Below are 23,612 nucleotides of genomic sequence, written 5' to 3'. Positions count from 1 at the left end.
TGATGACTGTTCTTAAAGCTGCAAGACTAAAACGTCGCCTCATTTCGTCGGGCCACACCATCTTTATTGCCCAGGACTTATCAAACGCCACGAATGCACGTCGCAAGGAGTTCCTTAATCTGCGACCACGTATGAGGGAATTGAACATTCAATATGGGATCCTACACCCTTGTCTCTGCAAAATAACTCACAATGGTCGTTCCCGTACATTTGATGATCCTCTGAAGCTTCGAGAATATCTCCAAACTGTTTCTGCCTCTGCTTCCACGATGGACACCAACGACTGAAAATACTAAGTCTTTTTTATTTCCTGCATTCACTTATCTTGTGTCTTGACGACTGCTGTGGCCTTGTCCTGGTCTCTTCCTCGTAATTCTTTACTACGACTTTTCTTCTTTTTGTTTCTATCCTATCTATATTCCCGCGTTTTCCTCGCTCTGTGGGGTTGGCGCCTTCGCCGGCGTCTCCATGCTCCTACTGTCTCGGTATTCTCTTTTCTCTCAGATCTGGCTTCTTTGCCCTGATCTGTTTGTTCTCTTTCTCCTTCTCTTTCTTTCTTCTCTTTTTCTTCTTTTCACAGGCCATTCATGTTTTCCCCTTGTTCACTTATGTTCCGTTCTCTTTTTGGTATACCTTTTCTCCTTTCTTATTGTTACCTCCCGTACTCTTCATTACTCCTCTTCTCTTTTCCTTATGCTTGAAATGCTCATTCGTCTACTGTTTCTCTATTTTTACCCGACTTTCTTTACCTTTGTTCATAGTCTGTATTTGATTCTCATCTCTAACATGTTTGTCTCCAATGTCTTTCCTCGTAGTTGTTCACCCGCAGTTTATTGGACCCCGATGTTACCCTCCTCCCTTGCCTTCCATCATGTGTAATTTTGTAACGTGGAATGTCCGTGGTCTTGGCAACCCTGTTAAACGTCAAAAGGTACTGTCCCATTTATCCAAGTTAAATGCTCAGATTGCTTTTCTCCAAGAGAATCATTGTACAGATGTTGAATCGTTGAAACTTAAGAGGGCTTGGGTGGGTCAAGTTGTATTTTCTCCTGCTGTTGATAAAAAAGGTGGTGTCGCTATATTATTTCGTAAAGGTTTGGATGTTCAAATTCTCTCTACTCAATCGGATGATGAAGGTCGCTGGGTTATGTCAAAAGTGACTATACAAAACAAAACTATGGTGCTCCTAAATATTTATGGTCCTGTCCGACCAGATCCTAAATTTTGGTCTGACGTCAAAATTCTCATCTCCTCCATTGACTGCCCTAACATTATCATAGCTGGTGACCTTAACCAATGGTTAGACCCCTTTTCAGATAGACTATCTTCCTCCAAATTCCAGCCTGATAAGACACATAAATCCTTTCAATCAGCCATTGCCTCACGTCCCCTTTTCGATGTGTGGAAAACATGCAATCCGAACTCACTCGAATATACATTTTACTCCAATGTTCACCATACCCGGTCCAGAATCGACTATATTCTAGTCAGCAAATCCTTTCTCCCTGCAATTCAGAAATCCGAAATTGGTTCTATTTTTCTGTCAGACCATGCACCTGTCTATGCCACTTTTGACCTGACCCAAACCTCCCCTTCTTTTAATCGGTGGAAATTTAACACTTTCCTTCTCTCCGATTCTGTTTTTATGTCTAAAGTTAAAGATTTCATCTCTGAATACTTTTCCCTCAATTTACCTCATGACACGTCAGTTTCGAATAATTGGGATGCCTTTAAAGCTGCTTTAAGAGGTTTCACAATTTCATATGTATCTAAAAAAAAGAAACTCAACCGTGCTAAATATACCGCCCAACTCTCCAATATCAAGACCCTAGAACACTCTTATTTTTCTTCCTAGAATCCTGACGCTCTCCTCCAACTTATCAAAGCCAAATCTGACCTCAATCAAATTGCCACAGTTGAAGCTTGTAACACCCTTTTGAAGATTAAATCTAAATTTCATGGGGGTCAGAATAAAGCTGGAAAAATGCTAGCAAATTATCTCAAAATTAAATCTGAACGAAAATCAATTGGCCCTATTCTCAACGAAGTAACCAACACACTGGTTTCTTCTGATGAGGATATTGCACAAGTATTCCATAACTACTATAAACTCCTGTATACTGATGATACGCACCCTGATGACGATGACCTCTCCCGTTTTTTCAAAGACCTACCTCCTCCCCCATCTCTTCCTACTGAATTCCTTCAACTAGAAACTGAAATTACTCCTCAGGAAATTCTCAAGGCAATTACCTCCCTAAAGAAATTGAAAGCCCCTGGCCCAGATGGTCTCCCAATTGAATTTTACTCCACCATGCACTCTATTTTTGTCCCTCATCTCTTACAACTTTTCAACTCCTTTATTACTAATGCCAAAGCCTCCGGATCCTTTTTGGATGCTCTAATAATCATAATCCCCAAACCTGACAAAGACCATTCCCTTTGCAAAAACTTCCGTCCCATCTCCCTGATTAATTACGACTGTAAAATTTTTGCCAAAATTTTAGCTGCCCGCCTCGAATCCATTATCCCTCTGCTAATCAACACTGATCAAGTTGGTTTTGTAAAAGGTAGACTTGCTGCTGACAATGCCCGTGTTTTTGCAAATATTATTTCACACAGTAAACGATTTAAAGCCCCCCTAGCTGCCCTATCCCTGGACGCTGAGAAAGCGTTCGACCGTATTAATTGGAATTTCATGTTTAAATCATTACATTGGTTTGGCTTTGGTCCCTCCTTCATTTCTTTAGTTAAACTACTTTATTCTGCTCCTCGTGCAAGTGTTTTTGTTAATAATCAATTCTCAAAATTTTTCCCCTTATCCAGAGGAACGAGACAAGGCTGCCCTCTTTCCCCTTTACTTTTTATTCTTTGCCTTGAACCCTTCCTCAGTAAAATCCGCTCTAACCCCCTAATTAATGGGTTCAAATTGTCGTCGATTGAGACAAAAATTTCGGCCTATGCCGATGACGTCCTGGTTTACATGGCTAATCCTGTCTCTTCCCTGCCTCCATTTTTAGAAGAAGTCCGCTTATACTCCTCTGTTTCTGGATATAAGCTTAATCTCTCCAAAACGGAGGTCTTACCCCTAAATTCATCCTGTTACCAATATATGTTTGCATCAACTGATTTTGCCTGGTGTCCCTCCAAGATCAAATACTTGGGTATTTGGTTCTCCTCTGCCTTAGGTGAAACACTCAAACTGACCTTTACATCTCTTACTCAAAAAATTCAATCACTCCTTCAATTATGGTCTCCCCTTTTTCTTTCATGGTGGGGTCGATTAGACACTATTAAAATGATGATTTCCCCACATATTTTGTACACTGTTTCCATGCTTCCTGTGAAAATCCCTAAATTGTATTTCAACCGGCTGAACTCCATCTGCTCCAAATTTCTGTGGAATAATAAAAGACCTCGTATTGCCTTACATAAACTTATACGCCCAAAATCTGAAGGTGGGGTTCGCTTTCCTGACTTTCAATCTTACCACTCTGCCTTTTTACTAAAACAAGCTTTCTCATTGGCTTTCAATTTCAATGATACCCCTCTTCCCAGATGGATTGCAGTCGAACGGTCCTTGTTAAAAGATTTTACTTTCCAACAATCTCTTTTTATGTCAAACTGTTCATTCCTGACTACTCACCCTGTACTGAAATACTCTCACACTCTGCTGCACACTGTATTCTCGAAAGATTCGTCCCCCTTACAATGTTTTCTTTCCTCTAGTGTATGGTATAACAAATATCTTAAGTACAAGGGTAAATCTTTTTATTTCAAGTATTGGAAAGAAAAGGATATTATGTATGTATACCAATTTTTCTCTGATTCCTCCATTATTCCATTTTCTGTACTGCAAACCATGTTTGATTTACCTGTACATTTTCGCAAAGAATATGACATTATTGCTCCTGCCATTTTATCTCATTTATCTACCCTTCCTACTGTTGATCTCCTTCCCTCCCTTACTCCTTCCACTCCTCTATATCCTTAGTTCACTCAACAAATCCCCAAAGCTGCTCTAATTTATAAAATGTTATTAGATAATGTTGGTCCTAGACCTAAAACCAGTATTGAAACTGTTTGGGAAACTGATTTATCTTTCTCGTTATTTGTTGATGTTTGGGATCGCTTATGGTGTAAATTGTTTAAGACTTCGATTTCAGCTCGAATTACTCAGTCACTTTTTTTTCTATACCATAGAGCTCTTATTACCCCTGTAAGCATAACAAAATTCTCCTCTTCTTCCTCCCTCCTTTGTTGCTCCTGTTCCTCTCACCCTGGCACACTCAAACACCTCTTGTTTGATTGCCCCTCTGTTCTTACTTTTTGGAGCTCAGTTTGGGATTATTGCATGCGTATTTTTCATTTTTCTGAACCATTCTCATCCCTGCACATTTTTCTAGGTTCCCTATCTGATGTTTTAGATTTACATTCATATAATGCGAAATTATTTGATCTTTTCATTGCAACTGCTTTCAAAGTAATTTTGTCTTGTTGGAAGGATAATACTAAATTGTCTGTGCATACCTGGTGGAATTTCATATGTGATGAGCACAGAATTGCAATTGCTTCTTCTTCTTCTGTCACTTTAAAAATTAAATCTGATCTTACCTGGCTGCCTTTCCCTACCTTCCTATCCTCTTCTCCCCCTCCCTAACCCTCCCTTCCTCTTTCTATCTCCCCCTCTTTTTTTCTTTTCTTCTCTTCTCTTTCTCTCTTTCTTCCATTTTCTTCCTTCTCATATTTTATCTGAACCATTTTTCCTCTCCATCTATCTCTCATTGCTCTCTCATATTGGTTCTGATTTTTGTCATGCTGTTATATTATGCTGTACTATCTTTTCTTAAACAAAATAAAACTTTACTAAACTGAAAAAAAGAACTGGCTAAAATCATTTCCAAAGCCAATAGGTCAGCAAGGCGAGACCTGTTGGCTTTACTAAGCTTGTTTAATCAACAGGGCTGTTAACACATGAACTAAAATCAGCATTTCAAATCTGCACATCATTGTTAATACCCAATCATAGACTGAACTGTAGCTCCTCTATTACAGTGAAAGAGTTTAAAATCTGCAATTCCCTGGCAGCAACAACGCCAGCAGAACATGTCCACCAATGCGCTAGACCATGTTTCACGGAGCCCTTCAGTGCAACCACATCCAGGTGGTCTTACCCAGGAACAATGCAAATTGGCACCCCCTTGTGGAGCCTGATGATGGTAGCACAAAGAGGCTGCTCTGCTGTGTGGGTGTAGTGGTCCTAGTTTCACTCATACAGCCAATCTCATCTACCGGTTTCTTTTTGTTTGCATTTCAGGAGCGGCCATTGCAGGTAAGAGCGGTGAGGCAGGGTGGGGGGACTCGACAGATGATGAGGGAACTTTAATTATTTATTTCATTTTTCCTCGTCGTCTTTCGAGACCCCTCCCAACCCGCTTCACCGCTCTTACCTGCAAGGGCTGCTCCTGTTGCCTTTTATGTTTCTTCAATTTTTTAGCATGTGCCCAACTGATTTTTGCCAAATGAAATTAACCAATAACATACGGTGGAGGTGCTCTGAAAACTCACTAGGTTGTTTCCCCATTCAGCACATCTACCACACTCTAGCACATAGAAATGCTTAATAGAGATGAACGTCAAACTTACAAAGCGTAGAAAGCAGGTTCCCACTTCCTGGTGTGCATTAGGCTCTGGGTGCAGGCATTCCTCCATCTTGGCTAGGAAATCCTTATGGACTACAAGGATATCTTCAATGTTTGAAAACAACATCTGAAAAACAGAAGGGCTCATTTAGGAGCAAGAATGAGGACCCTACGAGCATCACTAACAGGAGGGTGACTAAAACTAACCTTAACTGTCTCCTCAGTGACATTTTTGTCAGCCTTCGTTGCAGCACAGTGGATCATCCGGTGTAGGAATGCCTGTAAGAAAATAGAACATGTCACACCAGGAGCGTTATTAATTGTGCCAATACGACAATATGTTAATTGAGGAAAAACTGGAATGAAAAGAGTTTAATAAACGAACCTGAGTAGTGCACGTCAGAATATAGAATATACAATCCTATGCTAGAAAATAAAACCGAAGCAGCAAATAAAGATGAATGGCAACAGTACTCGGGAGGGTATAGCATTTGCGATGTGACTAATACAATAATAAGCATTAGTAACGCCAAAAGACCTTGCGTAGCTTGCCAGACTTTTGGCTTTGTCAATGCTTGTTTTTTATCATCGTTTTTGCAAAACTTTATTGTTGGGGAAACTGCTGGGCCTTCGTCAGTCTAAAAAAACATATTGGTTAAAAGCAAACGTTTTTTGGTCTTAAAAGGCACACATTGCCAGAGTAGCCTTTGGCACTGAGGAGAACTACTTTGTGTGTGGTAGTGGTCCTTGTGAAAGGGCAGGATGTCATCACTTGCAGTGAAGCTAGCCAATGGGCGAAGTGTGCCAGCCCATTGCCCGATGCTGTATGCTGTAGTATGAAGAAGCAAAATGTGAATGGCTCAGTAACAGGCCAATGGATGTAGAAGACAGGCTGACAGCCTCTATCATTAAGTATATTATACTTCTACATTTAATAAAATCAAAATGTCTTGGGGAACGCCATACGTAAAGAATACCATCACTCAGGACCAACCAATAATGGGCAACTGTATTCAGAGGGCTTGGTAGGCAATGCCACCCTGGACTTAACATCTCCCTCTCTTCTGAACTACCTACTGTTAAACCACCATTGTGTTTTCACCATAGACCAGGTTTACTACTTTCGGCATTCACAAACTACAAGCGGAAACTTACCACAAAAGTGTAAGTTACATGCATCCCTCCAGAGTAATGTAACTGACTTACTCTTGTGTGGGGGTGTGACACTGCTCCATTACCCTCTTAAACCCCTCTGACTCCTCCCTAATCCTATCCCCTTTAGTAGTAAATCTGTCCCTTTTCCCACTCACTTCCTTGTGTCCCTGTCACAATTACTAGTAATATCTATACTTACATGTTTGGAGACTCAAAAGAGAACAAGGCACATATAAGTAAAGGCAAAACTTACATTACGTAGCACGTTTTGTAGTACGTTTTGTGCAAAACATATTACAAAGTGCATTTGAGATTCATACCCTATATAATTAAAAAATAGATATGAGCTGGACTGCACCAACAAGCCGGGAGAAGGAACAGTCATCATGCACAAAGAGGCCATACAGTGCACCAGCATCACCGACAACACCACCACCCTTATGGAACATCTCAGCTTCAAGCTCCTCAAGGCAACAAGGCAATCATTGGAAGCACTCTAGCATACCCGCCCCCAGGCCCATGCTCTGGCATCTGCAATACCATTGCAGACTTCATTATGACCCTACCTTTAGACTCTAAGGAATACATCTTCCTCAGTGACCTATATTTCCACATCAATGACAACATCACACATCTGCTCGCCAGTATGATCAGCCTTGGATTGACCCAGGTCGTCCACGACCGTACCCTTACACACATCGCAGGACGCAGGCTGCACCCTATTTTCACCTCCTGTAACTGCGTAAAATTCAGCCACATCACATAACTCACAAGGACCGTCCACTTCAGCATCTCCAGCCCCCCACACCTCCACTCCCAAAAATGCCAGCGCCCCCATCGGAGTTGGAACAAAATCTCAGAGACCAGCTGGATGGCCGCCCTCAACACCTCCAACCCCACTACAGCCCCAAACCTTGAACAGGGAGTGAAGAACGTCAACCCCTCTATCACCAATTGAACCGACAGCAACGTCTCCATCAAGAGCGACATCCAGAGAAAATCCTTTAAAAAGGCCAGCTGCCACACCCAGCAACTCAGAACTGCAAAATGAGATACTAAACAGCTGGAGAGGAGATAGTTCGCCAGGAAGAACACCTCCGACAGGGCAGCCTTCAAGACCTTCCTCAACCTCTACCACCACCTTCTGAGGGCAACAAAGAAGACAGTCCTAGTTGCATGCATTCAAACTAGCGGCAACAACACTATGGACTTTTTCAACATCGTTTAGGAATTTTCCAACCCAGCTCTAGCGAAACCAACATCACATCCTCACAGGTGCTGTACAACAACATTGAAGACTTCTTCTGTGCAAAGATCACAGCTATGTACAGAAACATTGAAACCCAAAACACACCTGCGGACTTCCTCGACTGATACACCGCCACTGCAACTGACACAAACCACAGACTGACCAGCTGAAACCTCCTCTCCCTGCTCCCATTCCCAGCGAAGGGACTGGAAAAGAGCATCAACAAGCAATTCATGAAACACCTGGAGTAGAGCAAACACAACAAGATGATGAATGGAGTGATGAAACTTTTGAACCACTCAACCCCCGTCAAGAGATCTGGGTTGAATCCAGTGTCATTGTTCAATTTCTCACTATGCCACCCCAGTTTGGACCCAGCCATATGCAAATCAGTCTTGACTCTGCGCCTCATGCGAAAAGTCCAGTCTGGACTGCCTATGCCACCCCAGTTTGAACCCAGCCATATGCAAATCGGTCTTGACCCTGCTCCTCATGGGAACAGTCCAGCCCAAACTGCAATGCCATGTCCTCCCTGGACCAGAAACAAACATCCTGGGACCAGTTTCAAGGCATCATCCCTCATCAACCAAGCTAACTTCAATCCAGTGGCACAGCGAGCAAAGGACCCACGTTTGGGCATACCCTTTTCCACTTAGGGCAAACATAGCAAACACAACAAGATGATGGACAGAGTGCTGAAACGTTTCAACCCCTCACCCCTAGTCAAGAGATCTGGGTTGAATCCATAATTCTTTTGCTCACAATGCCACCCTAGTTTGGACCCAGCCATGTACAAATCAGTCTTGACCCTGTTCCTCATGGGAACAGTCCATCCCGAATTGCCAGGCCAGGTCCTCCTTGAACTGGACGGATGTATGACATCACAACGCATACTTTTACATCGCATGCTTTTACATCGCAACTTTTACAACGCATGCCTTTACAACGCATAGTGTTGAGGGGTGCTGGATAGTGAATAGTTTAATTTACTATTCCAACTCCAGTCCCCGTGGATAGTAGGGAAGGTGTTGGATAGTAAATTAAATCTATTCCCTATCCTAGAGCGCCACCCAGCGCAATGCATTGTAATGGTTTGCGTTGTAAAAGTTGTGATGTAAAAGCACTGCGTGGTAAAAGTTGCGTTGTAAAGGATGTTTCCCTTACTGGGACTATTTTCACCTCTCATCAGCCAGGCTAGCTTGAATCCAGTGGCACAAATGGAGAAGAACCATCTTCTTGGCGCATCCCAATCCTAATCCAGCTTCCACAGCAATCACAGCACAGCGACCACTCAGATCGCAACTACCGATAACATCCAAAGTCTCCTTGACTGAGGAGAAAAAGCAGCTCTGATCCTTCTTGACATTTTGGTTGCCTTTGACACCGTATCCCATCAAGCGCTGTTCAAAAGACTCCACCACATTGGCATCCAATGGGAAGTGCTCAAATGGATCACCTCCTTCCTCACTAGAAGAACCCAGAGATCCACCTCCCACATTTCACCTCCAATCAAAAGGAGATCACCTGCGGTGTCACCCAGGGCTCTTCCCTAAGCCCCATGATCTTCAGAGCATATATGACCCCGCTGGCCAACATCATCAGATCCAACGGTCTCAAGATAATGTCCTATGCAGAAAATACTCAACTCATTCGCTCACTCACCAACGACCCCACCACCACCACAACCAACTTCCACAGATGCATGACAAGCGTTGCTGACTGGATGAAGAACAACTGCCTGCAGCTGAACACAGACAAGACGTAAGTACCAATCTCCAGCAAATGCAGCAACATATGGGACGACATCTAGAGGCCATCAGACCTAGGACACACACCCATTCCCTCCGACCACAGCAGAAACCTCTGAATCAACATTGACAACAAGCTCTCCATGAAATCACATCAATGCCATCTCCTCTGCCTGGTTCCTAACTGTGTGCATGCTATGTAAGATCTTCAAGTGGCAATCCCTACACACGAGACGCACCTTGACATAGGCCCTCATGACCAGCCGACTGGACTAAGGCACTGTTGTCCATGTAGGAATAGGCTCACACCTCCTACAGAGACTTTAGACCATACAGAACACTGCAGCCAGACTCATCCTCTGCCTTCCCTGCCGAACCCACATCACACCTCACCTCAGGCAACTCCACTGGCTTCCCGTGCTGAAGAGATGCCAATTCAAACTGCTGACCCGCGAACGCAAGGCTGTACACACCCAAGGACCCTTCTACATTAAGCACTGCCTGAACTTCCACCAACCATCGAGAAGACTACGATTTGCCTCCCTTTCTTTTGCCCATACTCCCCACTTCTACCGAAGTAGAAGAGGAGAACGCTCCTTCTCCTACATCGCATCAAAGACCTCATGCAACTCTGGACCATCACCTCACCTCCAGAATTCCGAATGGCCTTAAAGACCTGGCGTTTGAATAAGCTGCAGAAACCTGGAAGCGCCTAGATACCCAATTGGATTATTAGCAGTTCTTTATAAATCCTGATTGATTGATGATTGACTTAAGTAGTGTCTTAATAAATGGGGTACAGTCCTTTTTAAAATGTTGGGATTTGGGTTTCACACATGTTTTATGGAACTGTGATTTAACACATAGTAAACGATCAATCGGTCTGGTCATGTTTTGTCCCAGCTAGTGTTAAATACTGGTCGCTTAAACATATTTCATGTCATTATTTCGACAGCTTTTAGATATATCAAATTATCATTGCACTTAAAAGACAAGAATCAAAAGACTGTTCAGAAAAATTCAATATTGTCACTAAAAAATGACCATCAAGCTTACTGGTGTGCATTTACATATATTCACAGCCCTAATGAGCTCAAACATATTTGTGATCGTATTAATGGAGAATGTCAATTACAGCAGATCCTATTCGACAACTTCAATTAAATATAAGCAGCCCCTTAAATACAGTAATAGATCCTAGTATTTCTATGTTCTAAGTACTTTAACCTCTGCACACTCTCAGGGCCAGATTTAAAAAGAATCTGATCACAGAAAGTGATCTCAAATTGTGCACCAACGTTTTGTAAATGGACCTATGTACTAGGAGACAGCAGACTAAAACTACTTTATTTGCGTTTTTAAATGGAAAACTTTTTTTAAAAAAACAGACATGTTCCTTAAAAGAACTTCTGCTACCTCAAAGAAATAAAAGATTTTCAATTGGGAAAACATCTGGGGGAGAAGGCAGGGGGTGCCCTGGACCATTGCCTACTCCCCCGACGACTGCAGACACAATTACCCGTTTGCGTCACAGTTATTACAACCTCACTGCATGCTAAATCGGAATTTGGAAGGAACGCCACATGAATCTCAAACCCCATATTAGGTGTCCCTAAATCCTTTTGTACATTTGCCCTTGGTTTGTGCAAGTTTCTTTCTTAGTGGACCCAGAGGTCAAACTGCCATCAATGGGTCAAGAATCTGAATGTTAATTATACATGATGAGTGGGGTGTAGCAAATATATAGAGACTTTCACTTTCTTATGCCTATACTGAGGCATAAATGACTGAAAGTTAAAATGCATGATTTGCACTTTCTTTCTGTACAACTACCTAACCGCCTTTTCTTTGCTTTAGTACCTTCAAAAACATCCTCACCAGGCTCTTTTAGTTGTATTCATACTTGTCAGTCCTGAAAATACATTTGCACCTATATATGCCACGACCAGTGTTATGAAAACTGAACTTTTAAACCTTGTGTAAATTAATGGTGAATGGTAGGTAGTAAGTAACAAGGGGTATCCAAAATTATCCCACAACATTGAATTTGGATGGATGTTTCACAAGCGATTTTGCCTAATGTCTGCAACTTTTTAGGCAATCAGAAACATTCATATTTGATGTTCTTTACCTCTTCTTGGACAGACAGTGCCATTTTCATGGTAATCTTGTTAAGAATTCCCACCATTTCTCAAGTAACCACACCCTATAAATTATATCGATTATCACCTACATTATACATGAGTAACTTAGATGCCTCTAATTGTAAGTACTTATACGCGCATAAGTTACAACTGTTTCCAGGAGTAAGTCACACACACGGAAAATGCTTTGTGGATCTGGTTCTTAATTCTCACAGTAGCTCAAATGACCTGAAATCGAATTTTCTATAATGCGCCAGAAATAATTATACTGTCAAAAGCAATAAAAAAAATTCCATGTCATGACCCAGAGAACAGTACATTAAAAGTTCCGTTATTAGAACCTTCGCCAATGGAAGGGGGCAGCAGGGTTCACAGTTATTGTTTCTGTAAGGAAATAAAATATAATAACAGCAGCTCACTGCAAGTCTGTGCCAGACCAACAATAAAAAAAAGTCCATACTTAACTGTTTGATGATAGGACGTCGACAGTTCATGAAGGTTCAGGCAGCAGTAAAGAATGTCGGGAGCTGAGACCAACTCAGGAAAATGGTTTTGACACCAGTCTCCCTACTGCACTGTGCAAGTGAGTCCGACCCTCTTTAAGAGTGTTTTAAGTTGGGGTTCTCCCCCACAAGAACATTTTCAGGCCTATCGTGAAAGCACAGCTCTCAGCAAGACATTGATCGACCCCATTCACAACAGGCATGAAAAAAGCCCACTGGCACATGTACCAGCTTGTAGTAAATGTGTGGGGATTTATTTCTCCTGGAAGGGGGAGAAAACGTGCAGATCTGGACATGTCATTGCACGGACCGGCATCTTGTTCTTCATTCTGGAGATAGTCATTTGTAATCTCTGGATTTAGGTGTGGAGATACCGGATGGAATATGGGATTGCGGTTCTCCGGTATCCCTCACCTAAATCCAGAGACCTCTTAATGAGAGCCTACATATTATGTTGGTGACTCCATTTTTTTCACCTATTGGCAGGGATGGTTGGCCCATAGAGGGCGCCAGGGCAGCGACCCAATGCCTCGCTCTTCCACTAATTGCTTGACATGTTATAGCTTTTCCATGAAAACAAATGACCTCACAGAGCAAATGTTTGCATATAAAATCTGTAATAGGGTCTTTGCAGCAGCAGAGAGCCCACTGGCTATATTGCGATTGTGTCAGGTGGTGGCTGTTTGAACCTGGCCTCACACAGACACAATACATATCTGACATGCTGCACAAGCATGAGGCAGTGCAGCATGCCAGATAATGGAGCTTCAGGACCTGTCAATCATGCACCTCTTGCCAATCAGAAGTCGGAATAAAGAAAAATAAAAGTCTACCTCAGTCTATTCAACTCTATTCTGGCATCTAATTGGGTAGAGGTTTGTGCACTTAGTACTGGAGTTAGGAGACGGAGGAGTTAGGAATCAAAGACAGTGCATGGTCATGTAAAAAAGGAGCAGGTAAGTTTTGTGTTTGTACGAGTGTGTGTATTGTCTCTGTGCTATGGAGTGCATGTGTCTGGTCTGTGTGCAGGAGCATCGTGAACTTCCTCCTCCGCTTTACCAGCTACAACAGGGTAGGTGGTTTTATGGGCCTCTTCTGTCTGCAATTCGGCAGACAAAAGCTCCTAATTAACCAAAGAAAGGTGGGTTGATAAGAAAGTGAAAGAAGGATGGAAGGTTAAAAGGAATGATGAGTGACAAGCTGCTTGGGTGAGTCGAATGATGCGTGAAAGGGTGGGTGGGAGAAAGGATTGGTGGGAGAAAGAATGGGTGAAAGGATGCATGTGTGGGCGAAAGCTTGGGTGAAAGAATGGATGGGTAAAAGGATGCGTTGGTGAGTGAAAGGATGGGTAAAAAAGTAGATTGGTAAAAGGACCTATGGGTGAAAGAATGGGTGAAAGGTTTGATGGGTGAAAGGATTTGCAAGTGGGAGAAAGGATGGATGAAAGAATGCATGAGTCAGTGAAAGGAAGGGTGAAAAGATGGATTGGTAAAAGGATCAGTGGGTGAAAGAATGGTTGAAAGGGAGGATGGGTGAAAGGATTTGTGAGTGGTAAAATGGATGGGTGAAAGAATGTGTGGTTGGGTGAAAGAGTGGGTGAAAGGGTGGATGGGCGAAAGGATTCATGGATGAGTGAAAGGATGCATGGGTGAGTGAAAGAATGCATGGGTGAGTGAAAGGATGGGGGAGAGGGTAGATAAATGAAAGGATGGGTGAACAGGTGGATGAGTGAAAGGATGCATGAGTGAAAGATGGTCAAAATGGTGGATGGGTTAGGGGATAAGCGGCAGAGAGAAAGGATAGGTGAAAGGTTGCCGGGGTGATAGGATGGGTGAGAGGATGCGTGGGTGGATGAAATGATGTGTGGGTGGGTGAAAGGGTAAAAGGATGCATGGATGGGTAAATGGTGTGGAAAAATGAGTGGGTGGATGAAATGATATGTGGGTGGGTAAATGGATGAAAGGATGCATGAGTGGGTAGAAGGGTGACAGGATGGATGGGCGAAAGGATGGGCAAAATGGTGGATGGATGGAATAGAGAAAGACTGAAAGATGGATGGATGAAAGAATGAATGGATGGTAGGATTTAAAGGTGAAATGGCGAATAGATGTTTGGATTGAACAAACAAAGGAGTTCTCATAGGGAGGGCCACGCGCACTTGCTTTAGCTTTCTCAGTTTCAAGAGCGCTTTGGTTAAAAGTGGGGGGTATTTTAATTTTCTGTCTACTCACTTGTCTGTGTGAATGTCTGTAAGCATCAGCTCATGTTTAAATGAATGTATATGTGTGGGTGTGTGTTTTTAATTTGAAATCCTGGTAGGTATTGGGCACGAAGGTTGGGAAGCACAGTGTATGGAATTGTGCCTCACCATTTTACCAGTTCACAAGTCACCACTGCTTTCCAGCAACCAAACTGTATTGAAGAAACTGTTTTGCTACCGTCAATACACCAGGTGTTTTGCTAATTTTTTTAGTCACTACGATTATCTGACCGTGTGTCACTCAATATGTGATACAAATAAGGTAGGTTATGGGGATAAAGCAAAAGTTAAACATAGTTTTTCTCCCACGAAGTAGCAAAAGGGGTTGTGATGAAAACATCTGTAAAACATTGGCAGCAACTGGAATTTCAATTACTAATAGATTCGTGGAAATCCAAAAAGGTTTTTGAGATGATGACAGGAAGAGTAATAGTCATACCTTATTATACCACACACAACGTTAGAATTTGATAAATGCCTGGCACACTCAGAAGCATGTGACTAATGTGAGAAAACTCTCACTTAATGCAAGCATGTTCACTGAAAGGAATATACAAACACATTTGACTTGCAGAAGCTGCTTTTTAGACATACTCATAAACAAATATATGACAACAGCTACAGTTTACCTATTTAGTTTTCTGAGGAACAATATCAACTAAACATTTGACGTAATTTTGGTTGACATATGACATCTGTGAATAAAAACATTGGATTTACAAAAGAAAACATTTTAGAGAAAAACATTAAGAAGAGACGCAGATCATTTGAAGAATCTATAGTTTTCAGAAGTGGGACAGGTTTTGGTGTGATTGTCGTGGATCTAACACATCCCAGAGATGTTTTGGTGGCATTGATCAATTATTATTAATATGGAAACTTATAAAGCGCACCTACCACCTCAAAGATATCCTGGCCTAGCCTCTTAAAGAAGAAAAAAAAACAGAAAACCTAAAGGAAAAAGAAACCTAGTGACACTCTGAGGCAGTTCACTGGGGAAAAGGAGGGTTTTGAGTGCTTTTCTAAACTGAGGTAAGTCTTGACAGGCTCTCAGAGAAAATGACAGACTATTCCAGCGTTGAGCGGCCCAGACTGAGAGTGCTCGACCACCTACCTGTCTAACCTTCTGAAAGTCAGGAATAATAGAAGGTTGGTGTCTAAAGACAAAAAATCTTTCAGAGGCATTTAGCGTTTATATTTTATTTGTAGGAAGACAGGGCCCTTTTTGTGAATTTTTAATAATTAACGGGTTTGCTGTAGGCTTCTTTAACAAGGAGGTTATTAGAGCTATTTTCCTGGCTCGTTTCTAATGATTGACTGTAGATCTCAAATAATGATGGATACACATCATCTGCTAGCACTATCCATATTGTAGGCAGTATTGAGTCCAATAAAGAGCCTTATGAAATGGATATCGCTGTTACCCTAAAAGCTTGCTCTGTCACCAGTTCAAAGGAGTCCAAGTTATTTGTACAAATCACAGCGATATCATCAGGAGTAACATTCTCCTCCAGTGAGTGACCACTGACCAGGCACTAATGCGGGAGGCTTTTTATCTAGAATGATGTTCTTGATTTTATTATCAAAAAAATAGATACATTATCACATAGTACTTGAGAGGGTCTGACAGCCTTTTTAGTGAATCTGGCTGAAATAGCTCATGTGCAATGTCATACATCTTTTTAGTGCTGTTTGAAGGTTTTAGAATAGCTTTGGCATAATATTCCTCTTTAGCCTTACTTACAGTCTTTTTACATTCATTTAGGACAACCTTTAGACAGTGTTTATCCACTGCTGAATAAAATATACACCATTTGCTCTCCAACTTTTTACAGTCTATTTTAGTGTGTCTGTGTACCAAGGTGGAGAAGGTCTTAAGCGGGTCTTAACCTTTTTAAGAGGTATTGTTTAAGCTAAGGTCTCTATAATCCTCCTATGTAGGATATTATAATTGTCTTCAACTGTACACTTAGCATCAAAACATGCTTTAAGATCAAATATACCCCGATCCACTAAGCTGGTCAGTTTAGATCATTCTCTACACAGAGCTGATTTTGCAGATTCTCAATCAGATGCTATGTACTTAGGCCACTTAATTTATTAGATCACCAATGCATGGTCTGACCAACAGTGGGATTATATGTTCCATGGAGATAGAATCCTCCAACACAAAAATGAGATCCAATGTGTGTCCGCTCGGATGAGTGGGGTCTGACACAAGTAGCTGTAATCCAATTGTTTAAGAGTCCTTAAACATTGCACCTTCTCGAACTCAGGCCACATAATTAAGTCTCCCAATATAAAAAACTTGGAGTGTGAGCTGGCCAAATATGAAATTATTTTATTATTTTATTATTATTTTTGTGTTTTATAGAGCGCAAACTTGACCTGTGAAGGTATCAGAGCGCTTTACATGGTATACAGTGATACAAACAAAAGTTTAAAGTACAGAAATACACAAGATCAACATGTATGGCTACAATAACTAAGAAAAGTGTAATAGCACAAGGACCCGTATGATCTCGGCGTGAGGAGTTTGTGATCTGGGAAAGCGGTAGTCTTGGATTAGTCAGGCAATGCGGTGGTTGCGAGTAGGCCTTAGACGAGGAATTTACCCATGAAGAAGGTTTTGGCCTCGTTTCCTCGTTTTGAAACGTGCTAGAGAAGGGATTCTTCTAATGGCAGGTGGGAGAGAGTTCCAAATTCTTGGTGCTGCTCAGGTGAACGCCCTGTAGTAGTTTTTTTTTTTCTGAAAGGAGGCGGGTTGGAGTAGGAGGTTTTTAACGGACCGGGAGTTCCTGCTTCCTACAGATATCACTCATTTCTGTGCCAGATAGGCGGGGGAGTTTGTTTATAGAGAAGGATTGTGCAAAAGAAGTGACCAAGCCTGGTGGATGATAACATAAAATTCCAGAGAGCAAACTGCCCTTTCGCTCCCTCAAGGAGACACCTAAGATCTCAGCACCCTCCAATTTATTAAGATTATCGCTACCCAGCCCCCTCTTTTGCCATCGCTGGGCCGATGAAGGATCTTCTAACCGATAGGACAGGCTATGCCAAAATCAACTTTTGAATCTTGCGAGGCACATGTTTCTAAAACAAATAAGGCATCCCAATCATTAGCCTGTAGTAATAAATTAATCTCTCTAGCATGTTTCATGAATGACTGTGCATTAGTAAGTCCAAATTGCTTCTTATCAGGCCTTTCCTTAGAGTTGCATATAGGACTAAAGGGTCCAGTCTACACAGTAGTTGCTCCCAATTCCAGTTTATTAGTACAGTTCTAACCTTTTTGTTTTAGTTGTTTACTTGAGTAGCTGATACCTTTTCCCTGTTCTGGATCCCTCTGCTCAGGTAACTCTAAGGTGCAACCGGCAACATGGTCGGCATGCAGACGTGCGCAGGCGGGCTTGCCTTTAGACGTAAGCGTAAGGCAGTATTCACACTTAAGTCAGAGACTATAGTGCTGTAAAGGGAAGCTGCCAACAAAGTGGGGGGGTGGTGTTTGAAAAGGGGTGCCTATCTAAGGTGAGAAAAATAAAAACCCTTTCATGTGTTCTTCACCTTAGAGTGCACTTGATCGAGAGAGAGAATAAGTAGTTATGGGTAGTGGGTTTAGTCCAATAAATAGCCACAGTTGTGTGTTACATTCATTGGACCAGATATGTTCAAGACCCCTTTGTGTCAATACTTTGACGTCACGTTTTATGTGGGAAATATGAAGTGCTACATTAAAGAGGATGTTGTCAAATTGTGATTGTTTACTTAACAAGATTGCTTATTACATGATTGGAACCAAAACGCTGACTCCATTGGGTCACGGGAAAAAAAGAGGGCTCCTAATTAAATATGTGACCAATATTAGGCAATGTAAGTTGTCATATCATGAACAGGTACCGCTGTTTTGAATACAACCAGCTTCCCTTTAATGCTGACTTATAAAATGAACAGCATGGCAATGATGGTGTGCCACTTTTGTGTTGCAAAGAGAAGAACGCATTGTTGAAATGTGTATATGATTAGATGCACCTTGTTAGGCAGCTTTTGTGACAGATATATGTTTTGTGATTATAGTGTCATGTGCCTGTATTCGATAATGTGATTTTGGAATATAATACATTAATGATGTTGTTGATTGTGCTTGCTCGCATTTTATTAAACACCGAGGGCCAGATGTACAACCCTTTTTTACAGCCGCATATGGGAGAACCTCCCGTTTGCAGCCGCAAAAAAGGGTAATAGCATTTACAAATGCTATTTTGCGAGTCACTGACTCGCAAAATAGCATTTGCGACGCTCGCTATTAGGAAGGGGCGTCCCTCCCTAATAGCGAATCAACATGCTATGCACTAGTGTTTTGCGACCGCCTTTGCGGTCGCATAACACTCGCAGTTTACCACCTATTTCAAGAAGGTGGCAAACCACTCGCAAAGGGGAAGGGGGTCCCCAGAGGACTCCGTCCCCTTTGTGAGTATGTTGCAAATGATTTTTTAAGAGCAGGCAGTGGTCTCAGAGACTACTGTCTGCCCTTAAATAAATGAAACTGGAAAGTTTAATTTTTCTTTTTAATGCATCCTGTTTTCCTTTAACACCATCATTGCTGCAGCAATTCCCCTGCTGTGCTGAAGAACTCAGAAAACAATGCAATCATGACGAGCTCAGCTCGTCATGAGTGTACGAGAGGTGTACATTGAAGGGGTTAAGGAAAGCGGGCTGAATGTTTTTTTAAAAAAGCTTCTTTATGGAAAAGCAGTCCCAGACATGGTGGTCTGCTGAGCCCAGCAGGCCACCATCCCTAGGAGGGCCTCGCAATTTGCAACCCCATTGGAAATTGCAAAATAGTGTAATAACACTGTTGCACATTTCATTTAGCACCCCGCAATTTGCGACTCGCAATGAGTCGCAAATTGCGAGGCGCTAAATGAAAGGGTTGTACATCTGGCCCCAAATCTTTTGAATAAAAGAAAAATGGGCTGGCCCATCAACGGAGTCATTTGGAAGTGACATTAATGAATGAAATGTTAATATGGCATACGTTCTATGGAAACCTCCAGAATCAGAGTAAAACCTTGCATAGATATGGGGTTAATTACTTTGAAGTTCATAATACACACAATATAATGTTTATTTACAAAATGATGAATGTTTGATTGCAATTATGAATGACACATAGTGAATTCATAAGAAGAAGACAAGTTCAGGTAGGGTGTTGGACCTGTACTAGCTTCAGCCAACAAAAAGCAGCATTGTCCTTTACAGAAAGCAGCATCATAAAGTGAATAGTTCATGTGAATATGGAACAACATTTAGCTATCACACACATATTATGTATATAAAAGATTTATTGTTGTTCTCTTAGTTCTTCCCTTTTAATGTTAGGTGCAATAATGGCTACTATGTCGTTTCTGTCATCAGTTCAGTCAAAGACAAGATACTGCAGAGCAGTTACAAGAAGAATTAGACAGCACAAACAATGAGCATCAGTATCTGAAGCCAACTATCTCAAGTTTAACAAAAATAGAAAACATTCAGCTCTTATCTTCATCAAACATACTCTTACTAAAGTGAAATATCTGAAAAGGGTAATTAACTGTCATACAGTAAAGTCATACAACGTTTTGTGGACAACAAAGACTTAATGTTACACTCAGGGAGGTCCAACACTGGCTCTCAACCAACCACCTCAAACTTAATGAAGAGAAAACGGAAGTACTCCTCATTTCGAACAAAGATGAAAACCCACAAATAGTGGAATGGCTCAAAGCCTTAAATGCCCTCAATGTCTCTCTAACGCCAACAGACTCAGCAAAATCCCTAGGGATCACTCGCGACCCCAAACTGGCCATGAATAAACACATCTCAGATACCGCCAAAAGTGTGTTCCTGAACTTGAAACCTCTCTACAAAATTAAACCCTTCCTCCCACCCAAAGACCTAAAACAGGCCACGCAGGCACTTGTGCTCTCCAGAATGGACTATGGCATCACAGTGCTGACTGGAACAGCCAAGTCGCACCTGGGACCTCTCACCTCCACCCTTAACGCAGCAGCAAGAATGGTCACAGGAACAAAGAAATATGAGCACATCTCTCCGGCACTCAAAGAACTGAAGTGGCTCCCGATTGACCAACGAGCCAGCTTCCGCACAGCTTGCCTCACACATAAAGCCCTGCATACAGGTAAACCAGAATACCTAGCCAACAAACTCAAAAGGGCCGGTCAATCCAGGAACCTCAGAAGCTCCAACACACTGCTACCCATCCCTCTGAAATCACAGAAACACAAAACCGCAAATAAATCCTTTGCGGGGAATGCTCCTAGGATCCGGAACTCCATCCCCCCCTTATCAGAATGACCGCCTCCTTCCAACAAATTCAAATCGCTACTCAAAGCCCACTTCCTAGTGCGCTGTGGCGCTTAATGAGAACCCCGAGCCTTTCGGTGAAAGGACGCTATCTCTCCGAACCCAGAGCCGGCTGATGCGCTCCTGATCTCCGTCCCATATTGTGTTCAAGTTGTTGTTGTACAGACTTTATTTCCTGCTAGTGTTCTTAATTTATGTGTTTTTTCCCTTATTTTCCTTTGTTGCATATCTGTACTTGCTGTGAAGCGCTCTGATACCCCTGAGTCCAGCTAGCGCTATACAAAACTTCATTAAATAAATAAATAAAATAAATAATTACGGTCACATTCTGCAAATCGGGCCGTTTGCGACAACAAAAAATCATTTTTTTAATGTACAAAGCTATACTTACGATTCGGTAACCTATTACCAAATCGTAAACTGGGTTTGCGATTCAGTATTAGGAAAGAGCGTATTTAGTGAGCCTGTTCCTAATACCGAATCGCAGTGGTACGTGTGGATGTTTTGCGACCGAAATGCAGTCCCAAAACATTTTACAACCTAGGAATCCATTCTCCTTTGTGAATGCATACTCTTAAAAAATGAAAGGAAAACGTTTCATTTTCTTTTGTAAACATATCCCATTTTTATTTAAGGAAAACGAGTTGCATTTAAAAAATAAAGATTGCCTTATTTAAAAGCAATCACAGACATGCTGGTCTGCTGACCCCAGCAGGCCACTATTCCTGTCATTTGTGCAATTCCCAGAGAGTCGTAATCCGAGGCCTACCTTATGAATATTAATGAGGTAGGTCTATTCGTGATCCACTGGGAATCAAAGAAAGTGTAAAGCACACTTTCGTATATTGGTGTTTGTGATTACCAAATAGTGAGTCACAAAAATGCACTATTTGGTCATCGGAAACCTTTCCCTCCGTGTATCTGTCCCTATGTTCTTACTTGGAAAGTTATTTCATGAACCTTTTCAAAGAATACTTGATTTTATTCATATCTAAATAACTGAATTGTTTGTAACAAGATAAGTAAGTACATTTACGAAAAATCGCCAAAGGCAACATCAACAACATTCAACTGCATGTACCCCTAATATAGGGAATGAATTACATTTGTATTGCAAGACTGCAGTAAATGAAGATGTAGGGTAGCCAGTATTAAGGTGAAAACAGGATAAGGTTCATTCTTTAGTATAAGAGACTCAGGTTACAGGTGGAAGATGGTAGTATCAGGAAAGCACCACCAGGAGCAGCATCCTCGCTGCACAGCCCTCGTATTCCAACTGACACTCACTCAAACCATGCACACATCAGCATTCTATTACCTCAAGATCGCACTGGCTAAGCAACAGGGGACATATAACTAAGGACAGAATGCATGGCAAAGACATGAACATACCACAGATACCTGTGAATCAAAGCTAGTTTTATTGTACAAATTTGTCACACTGTACACAAAAAACAATATCCACTGAAAATCAATAACATTGTATGAAAGTACAGCGGTTCTTGACCTTTTTTTATTTCTGTGGACCCCACTGAATTATTACTGGAATCAGAGAACCCCACTGAGTCATCATTGGAAGTCGGGGACCCCCTGTCTAAGCAACTGAAATTATTTGAACCTCAAAAAATACAGAGAAAAACTATAGTAACAAGTATACACTAAACAAATGCACCAATATTTTAATGTTTTGTTAAATTGACAATCAACTATTGAAAACAATGCTTTTCTATTTATTTCCTTTCTTAATTTTAATCTATTTATTGTCATATTATTTAATTTTGTAACAAAGTCACGTACCTCATGAGTGGGGCTCTTAAACCCCAAGGGTCCCCGGACCACTGGAAACTAACCAGTGGAATACACCATTTATAGTTGTCAGTCTGATGCGGTTATTTCTAATCTAAGATTTTTAAGGACAAATCTATTTATGTCTTGGTAAGAGGTCATGTCTTACAACGCAATGACATTGTTTGGCAATCTACAAACATTAACTTCTCCATAATTAACATTCCCCACGGCACAGTAATCAGTAATGCTGTACAGTGAAAATGACGCAAAGTCAGGTAACATTGAATTCTTATCGATTTTAAGATTATCAATCATCAAATCTAACAGATATGGTTTCATATAAGAGTTTAACTATCATTGAAAAAATCAAATATTGATCCAATTTGGCAATTCTCTGCATCAAGCACAAAAAATAAGTGGACTGCCTCACTTGGATACAAACATGTGATCTGCATATCTCACATAGAACTCTGCAACATCCCCTATAGCGAGGTCAGCTGCCTTGGTGGGGAAGAGAGGAAGAATAGGAAACTTCAATTCAATTAAATGGAATGTACTAGAGTGCCACGAGAAGACAGCTGTTGCGACATTAAGCACAGGGAGTACTTAAAGTGGCATGCACACTCCCCCAAATCACCATTTACCCCTCTCTCTCCCACTCATTTTCTTTCTTAATTTCTCTTCCCCCTTTTAATGCCCAAACCCAATTTACGAATATCTCTAAACCAACTGCATCTGTGCCAGATTTCGTAAAAATTAT

At 41.5% G+C, this 23,612-nt stretch overlaps 1 protein-coding gene across 2 annotated transcripts in view; it reads right to left on the bottom strand.

Annotated features, from left to right (window-relative positions):
- PREX2 (phosphatidylinositol-3,4,5-trisphosphate dependent Rac exchange factor 2) overlaps nt 1-23,612 on the bottom strand; it is a 1,248,069-nt gene that overhangs the window by 1,071,889 nt on the left and 152,568 nt on the right. For both annotated transcript variants that reach the window (XM_086965847.1, XM_086965848.1), the window contains exons 2-3: nt 5,850-5,921; nt 5,647-5,769 (exon numbers count right to left, since the gene is read on the bottom strand). In XM_086965847.1, coding sequence (XP_086821973.1) covers nt 5,647-5,769; nt 5,850-5,921 — 195 coding nt within the window. The remainder of the gene's footprint in view (nt 1-5,646; nt 5,770-5,849; nt 5,922-23,612) is intronic.

Source organism: Lissotriton vulgaris, chromosome 4_1 (assembly GCF_964263255.1).
Source record: "Lissotriton vulgaris chromosome 4_1, aLisVul1.2, whole genome shotgun sequence".
In the NCBI taxonomy this organism is placed as follows: Eukaryota; Metazoa; Chordata; class Amphibia; order Caudata; family Salamandridae; genus Lissotriton; species Lissotriton vulgaris.
This window is presented reverse-complemented; position numbering and strand designations above follow the sequence as displayed.